The sequence below is a fragment of the Staurois parvus genome, unplaced genomic scaffold (genome assembly GCF_062004578.1).
Source record: "Staurois parvus isolate SC_StPar_1 unplaced genomic scaffold, SC_StPar_1.0 ptg000457l, whole genome shotgun sequence".
Classification (NCBI taxonomy): domain Eukaryota; kingdom Metazoa; phylum Chordata; class Amphibia; order Anura; family Ranidae; genus Staurois; species Staurois parvus.
In genome coordinates, this window is record NW_028318253.1 from 644,791 (window position 1) to 669,777 (window position 24,987).

The 24,987-nt window shown below is 45.1% G+C and overlaps 1 protein-coding gene across 1 annotated transcript; it reads right to left on the bottom strand.

Moving 5' to 3' along the window:
- Positions 1-1,427: 1,427 nt before the first annotated feature.
- Positions 1,428-23,913, bottom strand: LYPD3 (LY6/PLAUR domain containing 3). Its single transcript, XM_089688861.1, has 5 exons — positions 23,680-23,913; positions 22,006-22,137; positions 7,460-7,630; positions 5,150-5,296; positions 1,428-3,540 (listed from the first exon to the last, which is right to left on the bottom strand). Exons 1-5 carry the CDS (start codon positions 23,747-23,749, stop codon positions 3,179-3,181), a joined length of 882 nt encoding a protein of 293 aa, XP_089544987.1. The 5' UTR covers positions 23,750-23,913; the 3' UTR covers positions 1,428-3,178.
- Positions 23,914-24,987: the final 1,074 nt, after the last annotated feature.

Below are 24,987 nucleotides of genomic sequence, written 5' to 3' on the forward strand. Positions count from 1 at the left end.
TTCACAAGGTTTAGGAGTGTCTATGGGAAGGTTGGACCATTCTTCCAGAAGCACATTTGTGAGGACAGGCACTGATGTCGGATGAGAAGGCCTGGCTGGCAGTCACAGCTCTAATTCATCCCAAAGGTGTTCTATGGGGTTGAGGTCAGGTCCCTGTGCAGGCCAGTCAAGTTCCTCCAACCCAAACTCACTCATCCATGTCTTTATGGACCTTGCTTTGTGCACTGGTGCGCAGTCATGTTGGAACAGAAAGGGGCCATCCCCAGACTCTTCCCACAAAGTTGGGAGCATGAAATTGTCCAAAATGTCTTGGTATGCTGACGCCTTAAGAGTTCCCTTCACTGGAACTAGGGGGCCAAGTCCAACCCCTGAAAAACAACCCCACACCATAATCCCCCCTCCACCAAACTTTACACGGGGCACAATGCAGTCAGGCAAGTACTGTTCTCGTGGCAACCACCAAACCCAGACACATCCATCAGATAACCAGACAGAGAAGCGTCATTCGTCACTAAAGAGAACATGTTTCCACTGCTCGGGAGTCCAGTTGCGGCGTTCTTTACACCACGGCATCCGACTCTTTGCATTGCACTTAATGATATAAGGCTTGGATGCAGCTGCTCGGCCATGGAAACCCATTCCATGAAGCTCTCTACACACTGTTGTTGTGCTAATCTGAAGACCACATGAAGTTTGGAGGTCTTTAGCTATTGACTCTACAGTTGGCGACGTCTGCGCACTGTGCGCTTCAGCATGCGCTGACCCCGCTCTGTCATTTTACGTGGCCTACCACTTCGTGGCTGAGTTGTTGTTGTTACCAGTTGCTTCCACTTTGTTATAATCCCACTAACAGTTGACCGTGGAATATTTAGTAGCCAGGAAATGTCACGGATGGACTTATTGCACAGGTGACAACCTATCACGGGACCACGCTTGAATTCACTGAGCTCCTGAGAGCGACCCATTCTTTCACAAATGTTTGTAGAAGCAATCTGCATGCCTAGGAGATGATTTTATACACCTGTGGCCATGGAGGTGATTGGAACACCTGAATCACATGATTTGGAGGGCTGGCCCAATACCTTTGGCAATGTAGTGTATGTAATATACATTCTCTGCAAGATCACAAAGAAAACAATTGTTCTCTATATGCCCTGTTCACACCCCAATGTTGATGTCACATCAGGTTTTTTCCATGCCGAAAACTTCATAAACATTGCAGATTCTTGCGTAGAAAAAAATCTGCACATGATACCAGTGTTGTAGTGTGAACAGGGCACATAGAGAACAATTGTTTTCTTTGTGCTCATGCAGAACGCATGCAGAAAAACTGCACATGGTGTGAATGAGGCCTCAGTCATACAGTGTATATTAGTGCCATATAAATATGAAAAAAATAAATGTTAGCAGTGATTCTGAAACCCAAGTCTGTCCACAATTCTGTATTTGAAATGCTATCATGAAAACAGCACAGTAAACATTAAAAAAAATCATAAATCTTTTTCCCATACATTTTGCAATAATAACTATAACTCAGAATTGAATTCACTAAAAATACCAATCTATATCCATTTTAAAGAAAACCTGTGCTGAGAGAAAAATAGTTGTTATGACTGATCTATCATTCTGGAAATGCCAGTTGCCTGACTGGCATACTAATTTAAAGCCTAACTGAGCCACCACAGCCTGAGTAGAAAAGCCTGTCCCCTGCCAGCATTTTGCAGAGAAGGACCTTTCTCTCCAGGTGGAAATAGTAGCGCCTCTGCAGAGATCCAAGACAGCGAACCCTATTGAGCCAGGCCTATAGCTCTGCAGTCAACCAAACTCATGTGTCCTGCTGATTGGAGGGCTTCTTCAGAGAGAAGATTTTTTCACAACAAATCGATTTTCAGATGCAAATATGATTTTCAGAAATTTGGATGTATACAAATCTCCAAATGGACATAGTAATGAATGTCAACGAATCCAAAAAAAGTTATACCAAATTACCGAATGCATTTGTTTCATTCAAATGTCACATGATGCAATAATAGTTTGGGCCTATGGGGAAATCAATTCAAATTTAGAATTTGCTCGATAATTCGCATTCAAATACATCTTTTATTTAAATTGATTTCATTGTCACAGCCAGTTCAATTTCACAGTCTAATGCAGTGGCCACCACATTTTGCATTATTTATTCCGTTGCGTCTGAAAAGATCCAATCCGTCTAAATAGTTATGATAGAGGACTATTGATCGAATCCTTCTGAAATATACAGCAATCTTTCAAAAATACAAACTGCAACATTTTTCTAATCTCCCCAGATCAATGAATATACAAGACGAATGCCAAAAATATGAAACATCCCGAATACAAATCCGTTCAACATAACAAAATATGATGAAACAAAATTCTTCGATGAACAAATGCATCCAAAATAAAAGGAAATGAAAATGTCCAGCGTGTACATGTCTAACCACTGCTTCCACACAGAACTCAAACATCTTCTGCAGCATGCTGGCAGAGCTCAGGCTTTTCTACTCAGGCTGTGGCTGCCTTCTAAAAGTATGAACTATAAGACTTTGACCAACTTTTGTTTTGATATACCTGTGTAGCCCCCTCAAAGCATAGGGTGCTAGGCAAATTTAGTTTCAGGCTCCTTTTGATTGTTTGTTCTGGTCTGTTCAGGATTTCAGAGGCTGGGAGTTTGACTGCTTCTGTAAGAAGTTTCCAGAGTATAGGGCTGGGAGAGTCAAATCACCAGCCTGAATATTTATCATGCCCCAGGCAATCCCAGTAGGGAAGTGTCCAGAAGGTGGCTAGGGAGATGATAAATAGTTTGGGGCCCTGGGGAGGTGATTTCTTCCTCTACGGGCCTCAAACGTATGTTGTTAAAGGGAATATTTTCAAGATAAATTCTACAAGTGTATAGGCAGCTTAAGAAAGTAGGTAATTCAGAAGACAAGTATGGATGTCACGCCGCTAGGATTTTTATGATGAAGAAGGCCACTGCTAGTATTTCTATCAGCACAGGTTACCTTTGAAGAGGCCCTATCACTTTCTCAGTGCTGGCTCTCATTTAAAAAATCAAGTTAGATTGACCCTGGGGAGGCATGTTCCCACTTCCCCTTCCCCCTTGATACACTGGCAGGCCCTTCCCCGGGAACAAACAGAGCTACAGTTCTCTTGTATTTGATCACGAAAGTGCAATCAAAATAAAATAAAGCCAAAGTGAAAAGGAAAGTCCACTAGCCGCATTGTCTTCACAATCCTGAGGCACACAGGAGCGATTTTTGTGAGTCCCATCTGGCTCTGATGTTGCGGTTACAAAGAGCGGTGGAACCACTTTGGTGGTCTGTTCCTCGTTCTGATCATTCAGCAGGACAAGATACGGCAGCTCCGCCAGATGCGTTTTGTTGGACAAGTCATTGTTGCAGAGGCCTTCTGAACAGCAGGCTCCCATAATCTCGATGTTCACGCTACTGTAGGTTAGAGTGTGCCTACCGCAGTGGTATCTCGTGGAGCAACTCTTGAGTGGTATGGTTGCTGTGTCGTTACCTGAACAGAAAAAAAAAAGACCATTCAGAAAGCTGGTCTAAAGGTTACTTGTACTGAAAGAAATATCTATTTACCATTGATAAGCTCTCAAAATAATGGTTAACTGTCTGATTTAATGGCTACTAGCTTGTCAATCAGCACCTGAACACACTACATCCTGGATTGACAGCACTACCTCCGATGCTAAAACCCTTCCAACTTGAGTTGCAGTGCCTGGGAGATTGTGAGATACAAACGACGGAGGATTTGTCTCAGTCATTGCTTACTTTTGAGGCTTGTGCATGGTAACAGGATTTGGTACTAGTTTAGACTCTCATACAGGAGCCCTTGGATGAACTTTAAGGCTAAATTTCAGGTATGGATATCTTTGTATTGTTGCACTGGTCCAGCTTGGGCAAATGTAAGTAGGAATGTGCTGTACGTGTGGGATCTCAGTGGAATCTGAAAATCACTCTAGTAGACACCACTACTACAGTGATCACTGCTAGCTTCCATGCTGAGCGGCTACCCTTCTGCTTAGTAAACACAAGAAAGGGTGTAGTGGGGTGGTTGCCCAATAATTCAGGTCTACTTTCAGCACAACAGAATATTTCTTTGAGATTCATGAAGAATAGAAGTCTGTAAGCCAAACCAATCCTAAAATTAAGCCCATCCTGCAATGTAGTATTCCAGTGTGGGAGCTTCATTAGAGGCAAACAATTTTGGGGGCAGTTGGTCTTACAGTGGAGCTCCAGTCAAAATGTAAAAAAATAAAAGTCAGCAGCTACAAAAACTTTAACTGCTGAATTTTAAAAAACCAACACTCACCTGCCATTCTCTCTCCTTGGCGCCGACATCTTAAGTGTGGGCACCCGGTTGTGACAGCTTGAGGCTTCACAGCCAAATGCCCACTGCGTGAATAGTGCTGTACTTTGTAAATGGTCCTGTAATCTTCTGGGACCTGTCACAAGTCCCAGAAGACTACAGGGGGGAAGAAAACTTCCGATTCCAATTGCCTAGGCGATCGCAGCAGCAGTGAGAGAGGGTATCCATAAGGTGCCAATCCTTAACAAGGAGTGCGGGACGAGACCTTAAAATGGAACTTCCCCTTTTGGGCAGAGCTTCACTTTAAAGTGTTAGTTCACCTTTACGGATAAAATTTAAAGGTGAGCTAACACCATACACCCCCCCCCCCCCTTCCCTCCTCCTATCCCCAGTCCATGTTGCATTTACTTCCAGAGCTGTCACTGCCCATGCAGCCAGTCCAGTGGTCCAGAGTTTTGAAATCCCCACTCTTCTCCCTCTTCTCCCTTCAGAGCTCCCAAGATGGACCAGAGCAATTCTGATTGGTCAGCACCAGCACAGTAAATTGCTGTGGTCCATCCTGGAAGCCCTGCACAGGGAGGATGGAGGAGCATGGAGATCCTTCGACTGCTTGAATTTCTGCCTTGGCACTGACAGCTCAGCATTGCCAGAGTTAAGTACAGCAGGAACTGTGGGGTTGGGGAAAGTGTATGGTGTTAGTTCACCTTTTCATTTTTTTTTCCATAAAGGTGAACTAACACTTTAATTAATGCTACTCCTGCATCCTTCAAATAGCCCTCTTTACCTAGGATGAAGACATAATTACCAGTGGATGTGGTGAGATTTCCATCAAAGCAGTGGCTGTATGTGTTGTAGCACTGCATGACAGGCGCGTTGTTTGGTGAACATTCCGCTTTAGGCTTTCCTACACAACTGTAGCATTGGTCATCATTAGGTACTCGAGTTATATTATCTGCATAGAGATACAACACAATGGCATCATTTGGGATTTGTTCCAAGAATACAAATGTGAAACGTTTTGAAGATATTGAGCCACAATATAGAAACAGGTTTGCCAGACAGAAGGATTTCAGAGGAACCAGCCAAGCAAGCTGAAAAAAGTTGATATTTGTGATTTTTATTGAGGAGGTTGTCAAGATTGGACAGCTGTGGAGACAGAAATCTTGTATTCCATAAATGGAAATATAGCTGCAGAAGCTTTTGAAGATGCAATGGGGCCTCCTACTTGAGTTGGACAAGAGCCTAGAGCCCGTTGGATGTGCAGGGGTCAAGCTACAATCTCCTGCAGTAAACCAGGGGAAGGGTCCAGTTAGCCAAAGTTGTGTATATGACTATCCCTTGTAGACAGTTGGCATCTAATGGGACCATACACATACAAACAATGCAAATTAGGTGGCTTCTCTTTTCTTATTGTAATCCTTATTAAAGCCTAAGTTTAGGTTTTTGGGGTTTTTTTAATCAGCACAAGGGACGGTATCTACATTTAATGAAATGTGTCCCTTGTTTTAATGCCACCTGTCCTAGTTGAAATCTTCCATCTTGTACTCCACTCACACACATCCACAGTGGTAAACCTCTGATGCTGCGGAAGGTTGATACAATTGCATTGGACCTGTCATAGGCACTCATTCAGAGTACCAACTATGCCTATCCTTTCCACTATTCATAGAACCTGTACTATAATTTCAAGGAATAAAAAGTGCTCTATGAATGGAGGAGATGGCCCATTAATGCACCTGTCCTCCAATCATAGAGCACTTTTCTTTGATGGAAGCTTTAGTACCACTTGGAGGAGGTGGAAAGAGATTGGGCTTAGTCAGTACTCTTGACGCATGCCTAGGACAGGTCCAATGGCTGTATTAACTCCCATAGTACCGACAGATTACCGCTGCAGAGGTGTGGTGGGGCAGAGGACTTTGGATTTCAACTAGGACAGCCGACACAAGCACCAGTGACCCTTCTCATTAAATGAATGTGCCATCCCTTGTGCTGATTTAAAAAGAAAAACAAATTTAACAAAACTTAGGCTTTTTTGTCAGTTATAGGGATGTAGAGTGGTCAAAGCTTCTACAGTCAGGTCCATAAATATTGGGACATCGACAGAATTCTAACATTTTTGGCTCTATACACCACCACAATGGATTTGAAATGAAACTAACAAGATGTGCTTTAACTGCAGCCTGTCAGCTTTTATTTGAGGGTATTTACATCCAAATCAGGTGAACAGTGTAGGAATTACAACAGTTTGCCTCCCACTTGTTAAGGGACCATTATTTATTGCAATGTTTCCATTTCAAATTTAAAATTTATTTTAAAATTTTAATTCATTTTTGTATTTGGATAAATTGTTTCTTTAGAATTTATTTTGGATTCATTGAAATTTGTTACTATTGTGATTCGGAAATTCAAATAATCCAAATCACTGAATAACAAAAATGTTTTCCGAATTTCGATTCGTAACAAAATGAATCGTACATGTCTAATGATGATTGGACTTATGGAAGATGTTGTATAATAAAGCTAAAAGTATATAGAAAGCCAAGACCTCTTTTTGCCTCTGTCAGGATTTTCTGCTGATATGAATGGGCCCTCATAGTTCATTTTTATTAGAAACCAGCCACAGTTTGAGTAGAAAAGCATGTCCCTTGCCAGCAGCTGCAGAGAAGGACCCTTGCTGCTGAATCTGAGCTAGAGCTCTTCAATCAGCAGACAACATGAGCTTTGCTCTCTGTATGGAAGCTCTGGTCTCTTTGCAGAGGTTCAATATGCCCCTTGAGTCAGAGTTGGAGCTCTCCAATCAGCAAAGGGCCTTCTCTACAGCATGATGGCAGAGAACAGGTTTTTCTACTTTGGGTGTACTTAGAATGGGTGTACCTAATTTAAACTGAAAGTTCACGTTAATGTTACAGGAATAAAGTTCCTTGGACATAGTTACCTCTCTTTGTTATGTTCTATCAATAAAAGCTGTAGTTATAATTTAAAAGTTTGCAATTATTTCAGGGTAGCCTTCCTCGCTTGATGGCTCTGCCTAAGTCGGGTAATGTACATAGTAGAGTATAAATGAATGTCTCACTTTTATGACGATATTACAGAGAACGTTCATTAAAATAATTACCATCAGGGGCAAGTTGGTAGGACATCAGGTCCATGTTGGTGTTGCACAAGCTAGTGTTGCATTGGCTAAGCTGCATATATACGAATATCCCAAAGCATAATATGTTTTTTTCCAGCAAAGTGGGACCACCATAACCACAGCCTTTCTGTAGAATAACATGGTTGTCATGACCTATTGAACAAGAGAACTTTATTAATACAATGACATATTACATAGATATGTTATAAGGATTAATCAACACAAGATAGCTTTTGGAATTCTGCATTACATTACGGCTGTCATCAGTGCTAGGACAAGGTCATCCAGTGCACAGGGCAAAGAAGTGCCCCCCTCATTACGTGCAAGCCTGGGGGATGATACCCCCAGCAGTCATCTGCTTACTGGTGCCCCCATCCATAATACATTTTATATATATATATATATTCATAAGTGTAAGCACAACCATTTCTGAACCCAGCTGTCAAAACTTGATGAATCTTTATTAGCATACATACAGGCATATGCTGTACATTACAACCATAAGGACATCCCCATCTTTGTAGGGCCCTGCCTTTATATCTTTGCCTATGTAGCCACCGTGTCATGAGAGTTTTGCTCAGGCCAATTTGTAGTTTTTCTCAAGTGGTTTCTCTCCTAGGTTCAGGATTGCTGCAGTTCCCAACTGCTGTTACTGGATGTCACTGTAACTCAGGACAATAGTAATAGGGATGATAACAATCTTGAGCTGTTGATCATTTATATCAGGTGTCTCCAAACTGAAGCCCAAGGGCCCTATGCAGCCTTTTGCTCAGCCTGTGGCCAGCCCTTGGGGCACTATTTCTTCCACTGATACCAACGATGGGACACTATTCCTCCACTGATACCAACGATGGGGCACTATTCCTCCACTGATACCAACGATGGGGCACTATTCCTCCACTGATACCAACGATGGGGCACTATTCCTCCACTGATACCAACGATGGGGCACTATTCCTCCCACTGATACCAACGATGGGGCACTATTCCTCCCACTGATACCAACGATGGGACACTATTCCTCCCACTGATACCAACGATGGGGCACTATTCCTCACACTGATACCAATGATGGGACACTATTGCTCCCACTGATACCAACGATGGGGCACTATTCCTCCACTGATGCCAACGATGGGGCACTATTCCTCCACTGATGCCAACGATGGGGCACTATTCCTCCACTGATGCCAACGATGGGGCACTATTCCTCCACTGATGCCAACGATGGGGCACTATTCCTCCACTGATACCAATGATGGGACACTATTCCTCCACTGATACCAATGATGGGACACTATTCCTCCCACTGATACCAATGATGTGGTACTATTCCTCCCACTGATACCAGTGATGTGGTACAATTCCTCCCACTGATATCAACGATGGGGCACTATTCCTCCCACTGATATCAACGATGGGACACTATTCCTCCACTGATACCAACGATGGGACACTATTCCTCCACTGATACCAATGATGGAGCACTATTCCTCCACTGATACCAACGATGGGGCACTATTCCTCCCACTGATACCAACGATGGGGCACTATTCCTCCCACTGATACCAACGATGGGACACTATTCCTCCCACTGATACCAACGATGGGGCACTATTCCTCACACTGATACCAATGATGGGACACTATTGCTCCCACTGATACCAACGATGGGGCACTATTCCTCCACTGATGCCAACGATGGGGCACTATTCCTCCACTGATGCCAACGATGGGGCACTATTCCTCCACTGATGCCAACGATGGGGCACTATTCCTCCACTGATACCAACGATGGGACACTATTCCTCCACTGATACCAATGATGGGACACTATTCCTCCCACTGATACCAATGATGTGGTACTATTCCTCCCACTGATACCAGTGATGTGGTACTATTCCTCCCACTGATACCAACGATGGGGCACTATTCCTCCCACTGATATCAACGATGGGACAGTATTCCTCCACTGATACCAACGATGGGACACTATTCCTCCACTGATACCAACGATGGAGCACTATTCCTCTACTGATACCAACGATGGGGCACTATTCCTCCCACTGATACCAACGATGGGACACTATTGCTCCCACTGATACCAACGATGGGGCACTATTCCTCCCACTGATACCAATGATGGGGCATTATTCCTCCACTGATACCAATGATGGGGCACTATTCCTCCACTGATGCCAACGATGGAGCACTATTCCTCCACTGATACCAACGATGGGACACTATTCCTCCACTGATACCAATGATGGGACACTATTCCTCCCACTGATACCAATGATGTGGTACTATTCCTCCCACTGATACCAGTGATGTGGTACAATTCCTCCCACTGATATCAACGATGGGGCACTATTCCTCCCACTGATATCAACGATGGGACACTATTCCTCCACTGATACCAACGATGGGACACTATTCCTCCACTGATACCAATGATGGAGCACTATTCCTCCACTGATACCAACGATGGGGCACTATTCCTCCCACTGATACCAACGATGGGGCACTATTCCTCCCACTGATACCAACGATGGGACACTATTCCTCCCACTGATACCAACGATGGGGCACTATTCCTCACACTGATACCAATGATGGGACACTATTGCTCCCACTGATACCAACGATGGGGCACTATTCCTCCACTGATGCCAACGATGGGGCACTATTCCTCCACTGATGCCAACGATGGGGCACTATTCCTCCACTGATGCCAACGATGGGGCACTATTCCTCCACTGATACCAACGATGGGGCACTATTCCTCCACTGATACCAACGATGGGACACTATTCCTCCACTGATACCAATGATGGGACACTATTCCTCCCACTGATACCAATGATGTGGTACTATTCCTCCCACTGATACCAGTGATGTGGTACTATTCCTCCCACTGATACCAACGATGGGGCACTATTCCTCCCACTGATATCAACGATGGGACAGTATTCCTCCACTGATACCAACGATGGGACACTATTCCTCCACTGATACCAACGATGGAGCACTATTCTTCTACTGATACCAACGATGGGGCACTATTCCTCCCACTGATACCAACGATGGGACACTATTGCTCCCACTGATACCAACGATGGGGCACTATTCCTCCCACTGATACCAATGATGGGGCACTATTCCTCCACTGATACCAACGATGGGGCACTATTCCTCCACTGATGCCAACGATGGAGCACTATTCCTCCACTGATACCAACGATGGGACACTATTCCTCCACTGATACCAATGATGGGACACTATTCCTCCCACTGATACCAATGATGTGGTACTATTCCTCCCACTGATACCAGTGATGTGGTACTATTCCTCCCACTGATGCCAACGATGGGGCACTATTCCTCCACTGATGCCAATGATGGGGCACTATTCCTCCCACTGATGCCAATGATGTGGTACTATTCCTCCCACTGATACCAACGATGGGGCACTATTCCTACCACTGATATCAACGATGGGGCACTATTCCTCCCACTGATATCAACGATGGGACACTATTCCTCCACTGATACCAACGATGGGACACTATTCCTCCACTGATACCAACGATGGGACACTATTCCTCCACTGATACCAATGATGGAGCACTATTCCTCCACTGATACCAACGATGGGGCACTATTGCTCCCACTGATACCAACGATGGGGCACTATTCCTCCCACTGATACCAATGATGGGGCATTATTCCTCCACTGATACCAGTGATGGGGCACTATTCCTCCACTGATACCAATGATGGGGCACTATTCCTCCACTGATACCAATGATGGGGCACTATTCCTCCCACTGATACCAACGATGTGGTACTATTCCTCCAACTGATACCAGTGATGTGGTACTATTCCTCCCACTGATACCAAAGATGTGGTACTATTCCTCCCACTGATATTAACGATGGGGAACTATTCCTCCCACTGATACCAACGATGGGGCACTATTCCTGCCACTGATACCAACGATGGGGCACTATTCCTCCCACTGATACCAACGATGGGGCACTATTTCTCCCACTGATACCAACAATGGGGCACTATTCTTTCCACTGATACCAACGATGGGGCACTATTGCTCCCACTGATACCAACGATGGGACACTACTCTTCCCACTGATACCAATGATGGGACACTATTCCTCCACTGATACCAATGATGGAGCACTATTCCTCCACTGATACCAACGATGGGGCACTATTCCTCCCACTGATACCAACGATGGGGCACTATTGCTCCCACTGATACCAACGATGGGACACTACTCTTCCCACTGATACCAATGATGGGACACTACTCTTTTTCCTACTGGCAACCAACCCTGAGGCCATGTTTATTTTCACTGATGCTGAGCCCAGGACATTTTTACCTCCACTGGCCACAACCTGACCCTACCAAAGTCTGAAGGACAAAAACTGGCGAATTGCTGGAAAAATGTGGAGACCCCTGATTTATAAGATCATGGCCAGTGGTGCATCATGGGGCAGCTATAAATGTTGCTATGCATATTTTTGTACATAGTTGCTCAAAAGTTGTCCTCAAGTTTGCGGTTTCCTTGAGCATCCCATATACCCCTAGACGCCATCCAAGTTGTTAACCACTAATAAAAACAACAAAACCAAGCTCAAGGACTGTTTACTGACTCTAAGTGCACAAGTGTGCAAAATGCATGTTGTCTGGCTGTGCAGAGCTTTAGGGGGACCCTAAGGGGTAGTGCTACATAAGGCAATTTACAGCAATGGCAGCACATATGTTGCAGGTCATACACGTCTTCAGGCAGTAGAGGGCACTGTTTATCCACAAAGCATTTCCAATAGTAATACACTGTATCAGGAACCCACAGATCACAGAATGCCTGAGAAGCTCTTTCCTTGGAGGAGGTATAAGATTACAGGCCACCCTGTAATCCCCAATGTTCCTACAGATATCCAGCTGCCAATGGGATTCTTTTCCAGGAAGCTGATAGAGGAGACACCCTGATACCAATGATGGGGCACTATTCCTCCACTGATACCAACGATGGGGCACTATTCCTCCACTGATGCCAACGATGGAGCACTATTCCTCCACTGATACCAACGATGGGACACTATTCCTCCACTGATACCAATGATGGGACACTATTCCTCCCACTGATACCAATGATGTGGTACTATTCCTCCACTGATGCCAATGATGGGGCACTATTCCTCCCACTGATGCCAATGATGTGGTACTATTCCTCCCACTGATACCAACGATGGGGCACTATTCCTACCACTGATATCAACGATGGGGCACTATTCCTCCCACTGATATCAACGATGGGACACTATTCCTCCACTGATACCAACGATGGGACACTATTCCTCCACTGATACCAACGATGGGACACTATTCCTCCACTGATACCAACGATGGGGCACTATTCCTCCACTGATACCAATGATGGAGCACTATTCCTCCACTGATACCAACGATGGGGCACTATTGCTCCCACTGATACCAACGATGGGGCACTATTCCTCCCACTGATACCAATGATGGGGCATTATTCCTCCACTGATACCAGTGATGGGGCACTATTCCTCCACTGATACCAATGATGGGGCACTATTCCTCCACTGATACCAATGATGGGGCACTATTCCTCCCACTGATACCAACGATGTGGTACTATTCCTCCAACTGATACCAGTGATGTGGTACTATTCCTCCCACTGATACCAAAGATGTGGTACTATTCCTCCCACTGATATTAACGATGGGGAACTATTCCTCCCACTGATACCAACGATGGGGCACTATTCCTGCCACTGATACCAACGATGGGGCACTATTCCTCCCACTGATACCAACGATGGGGCACTATTTCTCCCACTGATACCAACAATGGGGCACTATTCTTTCCACTGATACCAACGATGGGGCACTATTGCTCCCACTGATACCAACGATGGGACACTACTCTTCCCACTGATACCAATGATGGGACACTATTCCTCCACTGATACCAATGATGGAGCACTATTCCTCCACTGATACCAACGATGGGGCACTATTCCTCCCACTGATACCAACGATGGGGCACTATTGCTCCCACTGATACCAACGATGGGACACTACTCTTCCCACTGATACCAATGATGGGACACTACTCTTTTTCCTACTGGCAACCAACCCTGAGGCCATGTTTATTTTCACTGATGCTGAGCCCAGGACATTTTTACCTCCACTGGCCACAACCTGACCCTACCAAAGTCTGAAGGACAAAAACTGGCGAATTGCTGGAAAAATGTGGAGACCCCTGATTTATAAGATCATGGCCAGTGGTGCATCATGGGGCAGCTATAAATGTTGCTATGCATATTTTTGTACATAGTTGCTCAAAAGTTGTCCTCAAGTTTGCGGTTTCCTTGAGCATCCCATATACCCCTAGACGCCATCCAAGTTGTTAACCACTAATAAAAACAACAAAACCAAGCTCAAGGACTGTTTACTGACTCTAAGTGCACAAGTGTGCAAAATGCATGTTGTCTGGCTGTGCAGAGCTTTAGGGGGACCCTAAGGGGTAGTGCTACATAAGGCAATTTACAGCAATGGCAGCACATATGTTGCAGGTCATACACGTCTTCAGGCAGTAGAGGGCACTGTTTATCCACAAAGCATTTCCAATAGTAATACACTGTATCAGGAACCCACAGATCACAGAATGCCTGAGAAGCTCTTTCCTTGGAGGAGGTATAAGATTACAGGCCACCCTGTAATCCCCAATGTTCCTACAGATATCCAGCTGCCAATGGGATTCTTTTCCAGGAAGCTGATAGAGGAGACACCCTGATAGGGAGAACCTACTCTTTCCCTCCTCGACAGGTACCTTTCTCTAATGCTACTCCTACTCTTTCCTTATCCAGCAGGGGCATTGTTCCTATCTTACTCCGGTACTGTGAACACACCAAAGCTCCTATTTAAGGAGTTCTGTATCAAGATGGCTGTCTAAATTTTGCAAGATTTCAACATCCAGCATTATATGCAGTACTCCCCAAGATGACTGCTCGGAACCCAAAGCAGAGGACAATTAGTCCTCAGTGATCTGCGGTCAGCCTGCAAAAATGGCACAGTGCCACCTTCAGGCCGAAAGATATACTACAGCCCGACACCTGACTACATGCCCCTTTATAGATACAGATGATAAGTTGTTACCTTAAAACAGTGGTTCTCAACCTTTCTAGCGCCGCGACCCCTTAATACAGTTCCTCATGTTGTGGTGACCCCCAACCATAAAATTATTTTCGTTGCTACTTCATAACTGTAATTTTGCAGTAGGAGGAATAGTGCCACGTCATTGGTGTCATTGGGTGGAATAGTGCCCATCATTGGTATCAGTGGGAGGAATAGTGCCCCGTCATTAGTGTCAGTGGGAGGAATAGTGCCCCCTTCATTGGTGTCAGTGGGAGGAATCGTGCCCCGTCATTGGTGTCAGTGGGAGGAATAGTGCCCCGTCATTGGTGTCAGTGGGAGGAATAGTGCTCCATCATCGGTGTCAGTGGGAGGAATAGTGCCCCATCATCAGTGTCAGTGGGAGGAATAGTGCCCCATCATCGGTGTCAGTGGGAGGAATAGTGCCTCATCATCGGTATCAGTGGGAGGAATAGTGTCCCATCATCGGTATCAGTGGGAGGAATAGTGCCCCATCATAGGTGTCAGTGGGAGGAGGAATAGTGCCCCATCATTGGTGTCAGTGGGAGGAGGAATAGTGCCCCATCATTGGTGTCAGTGGGGGGAGGAATAGTGCCCCATCATTGGTGTCAGTGGGGGGAGGAATAGTGCCCCATCATTGGTGTCAGTGGGGGGAATAGTGCCCCATCATAGGTGTCAGTGGGAGGAATAGTGCCTCATCATTGGTATTAGTGGGAGGAATAGTGCCCCATCATTGGTATCAGTGGGAGGAATAGTGCCCCATCATTGGTATCAGTGGGAGGAATAGTGCCCCATCATTGGTGTCAGTGGGAGGAATAGTGCCCCGTCATTGGTATCAGTGGGAGGAGGAATAGTGCCCCATCATTGGTATCAGTGGGAGGAATAGTGCCCCATCATTGGTGTCAGTGGGAGGAATAGTGCCCCGTCATTGGTATCAGTGGGAGGAATAGTGCCCCGTCATTGGTATCAGTGGGAGGAATAGTGCCCCGTCATTGGTGTCAGTGGGAAGAATAGTGCCTCGTCATCGGTATCAGTGGGAGGAATAGTGCCCCATCATCGGTATCAGTGGGAGGAATAGTGCCCCTTCATCGGTATCAGTGGGAGGAATAGTGCCCCATCATCGGTGTCAGTGGGAGGAATAGTGCCTCATCATTGGTATCAGTGGGAGGAATAGTGCCCCATCATTGGTATCAGTGGGAGGAATAGTGCCCCATCATTGCTGTCAGTGGGAGGAATAGTGCCCCATCATTGGTGTCAGTGGGAGGAGGAATAGTGCCCCATCATTGGTGTCAGTGGGGGGAGGAATAGTGCCCCATCATAGGTGTCAGTGGGGGGAATAGTGCCCCATCATTGGTGTCAGTGGGGGGAATAGTGCCCCATCATTGGTGTCGGTGGGAGGAATAGTGCCCCATCCTTGGTGTCAGTGGGGGGAGGAATAGTGCCCCATCCTTGGTGTCAGTGGGGGGAGGAATAGTGCCCCATCCTTGGTGTCAGTGGGGGGAGGAATAGTGCCCCATCCTTGGTGTCAGTGGGGGGAGGAATAGTGCCCCATCCTTGGTGTCAGTGGGGGGAGGAATAGTGCCCCATCCTTGGTGTCAGTGGGGGGAGGAATCGTGCCCCATCCTTGGTGTCAGTGGGGGGAGGAATCGTGCCCCATCCTTGGTGTCAGTGGGGGGAGGAATCGTGCCCCATCCTTGGTGTCAGTGGGGGGAGGAATCGTGCCCCATCCTTGGTGTCAGTGGGGGGAGGAATCGTGCCCCATCCTTGGTGTCAGTGGGGGGAGGAATCGTGCCCCATCCTTGGTGTCAGTGGGGGGAGGAATCGTGCCCCATCCTTGGTGTCAGTGGGGGAGGAATCGTGCCCCATCCTTGGTGTCAGTGGGGGAGGAATAGTGCCCCATCGTTGGTGTCATTTGGGGGAGGAATAGTGCCCCATCGTTGGTGTCAGTGGGAGGAATAGTGCCCCATCGTTGGTGTCAGTGGGAGGAATAGTGTCCCATCGTTGGTGTCAGTGGGAGGAATAGTGCCCCATCATTGGTATTAGTGACACCAATGATGGGGCACTATTCCCACTGACACCAATGATACTTACCTTGCAGACCCCTGCTCCAGCCTGGGCTCGCTTGCTCCCTCCCTCTCCCATGGTACCGACACTTACCTGTCAGATGTCTTCCTTCTCCGGCCGCTCTCCTCCTCTTCTCTCGCTCGATCTTCGCGGTGCCGCTCGGCTCCTCTTCTCCAAGCTCCACCTCCTTGCCGGTGATTGGCCGCCTGTGTGCCTCTCCTGAGCTACAGTGCCTGCGGCCAATCACAGACGAGGATTGATCTCGAGGTGTGTCCAGATGACAGGGGCGGCATGTCATCCCGCTCACACCTGGAGGCGGCGGCGGCGAGGAGCGGTGTCTCGGTTCCTAAGACCATCGGAAATATGTGTTTTCCGATGGTCTTAGGCGACCCCTGTGGAAGCGTCGTTCGACCCCCAAAGGGGTCGCGACCCCCAGGTTGAGAACCGCTGCCTTAAAACAAGATATGTGTTACTGGAAGGATCAGTACCTGAAAATACATCTTAAAAAAGCTTTAAAGTGTATCTAAACCCAAAACTAAAAATGTGAAATATTGCAGATTACTAGTACTTGATGTGGTAGCTGCATTTTTTTTCTTTTTTTTTTTCAAGCTTCTTTTGCTTTCTTTTCACCTTGTGATCCTGCAAATACACCCCCTGTCCCTGGGTGGCTACGTTACTCCTCCACTGCATCTATAAAGAAAGCCAAGGTTGTCAATCTAGGCTCTTGATATGGGCTCCAAACATGTCTGTATCTACACTTGCTTCATATATTAGTCGGGTCATTGTTTCTGATTTTTTTTCTTTTATTTGTATTGTTACCTATACTGTGAAAACTGTATGATATTTTTCTTTAATCTCGCTCAAGAACTATAAATAAACAATTTATCCACTTTAATACAGGGCACTTATACCCCCTTCCAGCCCAGGCCAATTTTCAGCTTTCAGCGCTGTCGCAATTTGAATGACAATTGCGCAGTCATGCAACATTCTACCCATATGACATTTTTATTTTTTATTTTTTTTCACAAAAATAGAGCTTTCTTTTGGTGGTATTTAATTACCACTGAGTTTTTTATTTGTTGCTAAATAAAACAAAAAACACCTGAAACGTTTGAAAACAAATGGACTTTTCTTTGTTTCTGTTATTAAATTTTGCAAATAAATAACATTTCTTCATAAATTTAGGACAAAATGTATTTTGCTACATTGCTTTGGTGAAAATATTAATTGAATTTGTATTTTTTTTTCAAATGTTTCTATTATTTTGTTTATTTTTTATTAAATTTTTTCTTTTTTTTACTATTTGATTTTTCAGCACACTGTGACCAAAGCAATACAATGTTACCATAGTAACATTGAACTACTCTGGGCAAGTGATCAGGATTTTTTTTTAACACAATATATATTATTTCATTGATATTTGCAATCATTGTTCCTGAATGAAACTGATTCATTCAGTCTTTTGTTGTGATTAGCTGTGATTGGGCAAAGCTGATCACATGATACAGATGGGCTGTGATTGGCCCTGTCTGTATCATGTGACTGCCTTGACCAGTCACAGCTAACAACATAATTGTATACAATGGATGGCATGACAGGAAGCCATCCATTGTATACAATTGACATGTGATCTGCTGTGATTGGTCACAGTGGTCACATGACACTGGCAACGAGCCGGTGTAGTGATATATCATTGGTTGTGTCCCGTGGACACAGCCGGTGACAGATCGTGCCAATACGCGGCCCTGTGAGCGGCTCGTTTTGACAGGAGGTCATATGACGCCTAGTCACAATGGTGAGTGTCCCACCCGGCCATCAATCTGCTATAGGCCGGGCGGGAAGGTGTTAAGAACATGTCTGTATCTCTTCGGTTCCATTGCATGGGGGCAGGCAGTGCTGGGACAAGGTAATTTAGAGCCCAGGGCAAGCATGCCGAACTGCATCCTCCTTTAAGGTGTATGAGCATTATGTGTCAACAAAAATCCCCTCCCCCGCCCCCCAAAAAATTGAGCACTAAACTGCACCTTCGTAAGCATAAATTTCCCCTTCTTACTGTACAAATCTGCCCCCTTTGTGAAATTCCCCTGCGAGCAAAAATATTTGCCTCCGTTTGCCCCTCCCAGATCAAATCCTCTCTCTCCCAACCCCCTCCCCCCCAGCAAAAGACCCCTCCTAAAAAAAAAAAAATCACACCTCCTAGTACAGATCCTCTACCCCTCAAATTTCCTTTCTGAGCACAAATCCTCTCCTCCCCACTCCAAAGCCCCCTCCCACAAATCTCCCTCCTAGTCCCTCCTAGCACAAATTCCCCCCCCCAAAAAAAAATTCCCTCCTAGTGCAAATTCCCCTCCGCACACACCATGACATATTCTAGTGCAAACCCCCCAAATCCCTCCTGCTAGTACAAATCCTTCTTCCCCACACAAATCCCCCAAAATCACCCCTCCTATCATTCCCCCCAAAAAAATTCTCCTCCTAGACCAATTCTTACCCCCGTCTGTGGCCCTAAATTTCCCCTCCCAATACAAATCCCCTCCCAATCTCCTTGCGATGCCACCCTCCCTCCTCGCAGGATACCATAGTGCCCCTCCTGCCCACCTCTTGTCCCAGCCCTGGGGGCAGTACAATAGGTATATTACAGAAAATAGCTATTCTATGGTGCAGGTCACAGGAAGTGAAAAGAACACTGTATTTCTGGCAGGATCAACAGGTATTTTCTGTATTTGCTGTAAATGTTCTTAGCTTGAAAAAAATTCAATGAATGCAGCCAGCACATCACAGGAATGTAGGCTGCAACAGATCACATTTGATGTTCTTGGGTTTAATCATTCTTTAAAAAGGAATGCAATGCAAAACAAAAGGAAATAAATGCATGTTAGTTTTATTTTAGATACGCTTTAAAATATTCCTGCTGAAAATGTAAGGTGGCGGATGTTAGGTATCAATTATGGATATCTGAGATGTTGAATGACAGTATGAGATGATCATACTCAACTCTCTACCAGTTACTACTACTATGGTGACCGGTGCCAAGTACACTAAGGCCCCATTCACACTCAACGCTCCAAAAGTTCAACATCCAAAATCTCATGGTTTCCTATTGTCCCTGTTCACACTGGAGCATAGTGTTGCTTGAAGCTTGTAGCTCAAAAAAGTACATGTGCTTCTTTTGAGCTTCAAGCATTTTTGGACCCAATAGATATCAATTGGAGCGCCTGAAAAACACATGAAAACAGACAAATTGTGCGTTTTTACCTTAGTAAATAGCTTTTCATAGGCAATGCCTAAAGTGGTCGTAAACCCTTACATATACCCAATGAAGTGACTGGCCTCAGTTACATAGTTAGTCTGGCTGAAAAAACACAAAAGTCCATCCAGCTCAACCAAAAAAAAAAAAAAAGTACTTGTGTATACACATGTATAGCCGCATACAGCCATTGACTTCTATAGGTGGCTGTAAGCAGCAATCATGGGCTCCCTGACAAGGAAATATATAGTTACATAGTTAGTCTGGCTGAAAAAAGACAAAAGTCCATCCAGTTCAACCATTAAAAAAAAAAAAAGTTATAATCCTACACCCACAGTTGATCCAGAGGAAGGAAAAAAAACCAGCAAAGCATGATCCAATTTGCTCCTGCAGGGGAAAAAATTCCTTCCTGATCCCCTGAGAGGCAATCAGATATTCCCTGGATCAAGTTGATACACAGAGAAGAAAGAAATCCTCCTACATAAGTTGTACCTGTTTATCTGCAGTCTTCTCTACATCCATTCAAAGTGCTGAATTTATAAAGCTTGTTTGAGAGTTCCGAAAAAAGGAGGCGGATAGCTGATGTTACACTTTGCATAGCTCAGTGAGGAGAGTTCAGAGAGCTCACAGGAACAAAGCTGAGGCTGTCAGTCAGCTGGAGGTACCTCCGCCATCACCATTTTTTTCTTGGTGTCAGGAATATTTGTTAGAAGCGATTCATGCTGATAGCAGAGGAATGAGGCAGCAGACAGAAATGACGCTTAGTACTCTTAATTGAAACAAGTACACACTATAGAGGGATATGCTTTGTTCATATTTCATGTCTGAGGTTTACAACCACTTTATGCCTCAGACACCCGCAAAAACAACAGCAAAAATGCTCCAAGAAAAAAAGCCGGCAAAATCACCAAAAACACTAAGTACGACTGCAGCCCAAAATCTATAGGGCTCATTTACTCTTGTGGTGTCTGTGAAAATGTACTGTGGAGGATCGCCTTTTAGAGGGCAGAAAGAGAGGAGCTCACAGGCATTTAGGAGGAGATACTGCTGCCTCTTGAGTACTTTTTTTGGTAGCCTGCTTTCTCAATAGGAATACCGCACCACAATTGCGAGCCTAGCATTTATCTTTCAACAGGGGCGGACTGACAACTCATGGGGCCCCCGGGCAATAGGGGATCATGGGGCCCCTGTGTCCTTGCCCAAACTCAAAAAAGCCTATGAAAAAGGTACCAGGGGCATCTCATGGGGCCTCCCACTGACCCTGGGCCCTCGGGCAGTGCCCGAGTTTCCAAATGGTCAGTCCGCCCCTGCACCTGACCTGGTATCAGCCTTGTGCAGTCAACTGTAGAATCTGTATACCAGAGCTCAGGGAGGGGGCGGGATAAGCAGCACAAGCAGATAGTCAGGTGTGCTGCTGTGTGTGGAGCATGTTGATAGGAGGAGAAATCATCAGTCTGCTTCTTCCTTCACTGTATAGTCCTAGGGTCTCCAAGGACAGATAGGATGTGGCATCCCCTCAACATGCAACATAGAATAGATTCAGGTCAGCAAAGGCTGCATTAGGGGGGACTCTGATAGGTACTCTGAAACTCAAAAAAGCCTATGAAAAAGGTACCAGGGGCATCTCATGGGGTCCCCTACTGACCCCGGCTCTTGGGCAGTGCCTGGGTTTCCAAATGGTCAGTTCGTCCCTGGCTTTCACTTAAATGGGTGCTGCCCCCCGAATGTGAAGGGGGACAATTTTTGTTAAGCCATGACTCAAAGAATCATGGTCATAGCATGTGACCCCTTACCTGCCCTCTCAGCTTAAAGGGGATGTTTGAGGTTGGTATGGGGGGTAAAATGCTGCTCAATTATCAATTTTTTTTACTGCCCCCCAAGTGTAAATTAGGTCTAATGGATAAATGAAACAGTTACATTCCATCTTTCATGTCTACAGGTGCTCCTTATTCAACTGAAATGGACTTGAGCTATAGCTCTTTTATCATATCTGTTCTACATACTTGTCTTTAGGGCTATGATGGTCTCCACACACATGTCATGGTCCGGAGGGCAGGAAACATTCACTGCTCTGTCCGGCCGGCAGTCCCCTTCTCCTCGATCGGTGCAGGTACAACACTCGATGGCCCCGACACCTGGTGCATAGGATAAATACGAAAGGTTACTAAAAGGGTAACTCCACTTTTGTGGGGAAAGATAGAAAATAAAAAATAATATACAATTGCTGCACAAATCATATTGTAACTTAATTTGATTAAAAATTACCTTTCCTTTTCAATCTGTACTTTTCTGTAAAATGCAATACAAAATGGCAACCTGGAGGCAGTCTGTACACAGATAATGTATGAAACGCCCCCCCTAAAATGTAATTTCCTGCTTGTGTGATTTTCCCAGAAATCTGCACTAAGATACAAGTCAGATTTTAGGCATCATCTGTAACAAAAATGTCATTTTTGGTGAGATAATCCCAAAGGGTTAGTCACTTCTAGAGGGATGCTGACCTTGCCACTTTCCTCATAAGAACACTTTTTATTATTATTTATTTATTTCAGGTACTTATATAGTGCCATCCATTTACACAGTGCTTTACATATATATTGTACATTCACATCAGTCCCTAACCTTCAAAGTGCGTGCAATCTAAGGTCCCTAACTCACATTCATACATACACATACTAGGGACAATTTAGACAGGAGCCAATTAACCTACCAGCATGTCTTTGGAGTATGGGAGGAAACCAGAGTACCCGGAGTAAACCCACGCAGGCACAGGGAGAACATGCAAACTCCAGGCAGGTGATGCCATGGTTGGGATTCGAACCAACGGCCCTAGTACTGCCAGGCGGATGTCCTAACCATTTAGCCACTGTGCTGCCCTATATTACAGTTTATCTGTATAAAAATGCCAAAAAAGTTACATTTTTTACAAAAACTCAATGTAGTACCAATTACTAAAATCTAACAAGCATTAATGTGTTAATGTAATTCCAAACGTTATCTTTAACCTGTTCCAATCTGCAGCATTTATTAAATAATACCTGGTGATTTTTCCAGAAGGAATCCTATTCAGGAACTTCAGGGTTGATTTAATAAAACTGGAGAGTGGAAAATCTGGTGCATCTCGTCAGAGAAACTGAACAGCTTCCTGGTTTTCTTGTCAAAGCTTAATTGAACAACCTGAAATTAGAAGCTGATTGGCTACCATGTGCAGCTGCACCAGATTTTCCACTCTCCAATGTTAGTAAATCAACCCGTTCCTGTTTTGAGATGACAACTATCTTCCAGCAGTGCTCCTATGTTGTCATTCTGTCGCATGCACCCCTGTTCAGTTATATAAATGACCATGTTAACACACATTTGGCATTCATGGTCCACTGTTTTCACTATCAGGAAGCAATGATGTACAGCCGACACCAGAAAGAGTGCAGGAAGTAGCTGAAAAAGGCTGGAACAGATCAGCGGAACTGGGATGCCAGATAAAAGGAAAAGAACAGTAAATTATAAAAAAAAGAGAGACAATTGTTTATAACCTACAGAGCTAATTAAATGTGATTCTGTTTGGGTTAGGATCTACTTTAAGGACATGTCCTCTTTCCACCCTGCTGTACATCTGGTGCCCACTATAAAGTGCAGTGCTTACCACTTCTGCTCAATATATGCAGAAAAAATAGATTTACCTTTGAGTGCCAGAAAAGGGATCAAACAGACAATTGTGACTGAAGAACTCCAAAAAATTCTGGACTTCATCCTTTCCCCACGGCCTTTTTTGTGGGAGGCTGATTCTGGTTCCAGCCGGTGAGCTGCAAAGAAGAAAATGCTTCTCCAAAATCAGCTGAGTTTGGATCCAGTCCACAGGTCATGAGCAGGGAACTCCCATCCAAACCTCATCAGTAGCAGTAGAACCTGCCTGTATGACACCAGCCAGACTAAGCCTGAAGCATCTTCTACTGGCAAGGTTTCATCCTGGTATGTGCAGAGCTCAGTCACTGCCCTTAATCCTTGAGGAAGCCTCTGTAAATGCACTTTTATGAGCCTTTCACTGTGCTGTCGCTGCATGATGAAGGTGAAAGGATCACGTTCAGCTGCTTTACAAGGCTTCAGAGCAGAATCTTACCCAAAACCTTTAGGTTTGGGTGAAGCATTGCAGGGTCTCCTGCTGGGACTTCATTGCTTATCATGACCATGGTGGGGCACCTTTCCTCCATCTCCATGCCTTCTGTGACACCCTCTTCAGCCTTCTCTTGACCATGAGCTAAGGTTTAAATCCCCCCTTTCAGATAAGCTAAAGTAGAGCAAAAGGACTTGAGGTTTCAATCTCTATGGTATTTCAGCACCCTTGATGATGGGACAGATAATGTAAATAAGGGGGGGGTACATCATTGAGGTCATGAGGTGGGTACCCTTGTATCTTTGATACATTCCTTCAATACAAGTTTTGTTAAATGGAACTGGACTTAGTGTGTTCACTGCCGAAGCACCACGCTGCACCCACAACCTTACCAAATGTAGAGAAGTTATATCCTTTATTACAAGAAAACAAACATGACTTTGCTTCTGTCTGGAATAACTTTATTCAAGACAATATTAACCCCAGAATGGTAGTTTGTAAGGTGGGATAGTACACAGTTATACTGCAGGTGGTTGAACAGGTAGAATCCATGATACACTATTCGGATGGTGGTGGACAGGGTCCCAGATGCCCCAGGTTGGGAATGGGCATGGTCAGGGGCAGTAGTCACCCTCCTGAAAGTGATGAGCAGACCCCTCTATGGAACACATGCAAGGTGGATTGGGCACCAAGTGAATGGCTAGACTGAAAAAATAAAAGAAGGTGCTACTACCCCTCCAATGCTCATCCCAGGAACTAGGCAGGTGCATCCACGTCCACAGTTCCTTATCCCTTCCAGCATTAAATGAAATCGATCCACACAACCGCCAATGAGCTCCATATGGGTTTTGAATAAGGCTTGTTAAACCGTAACGCA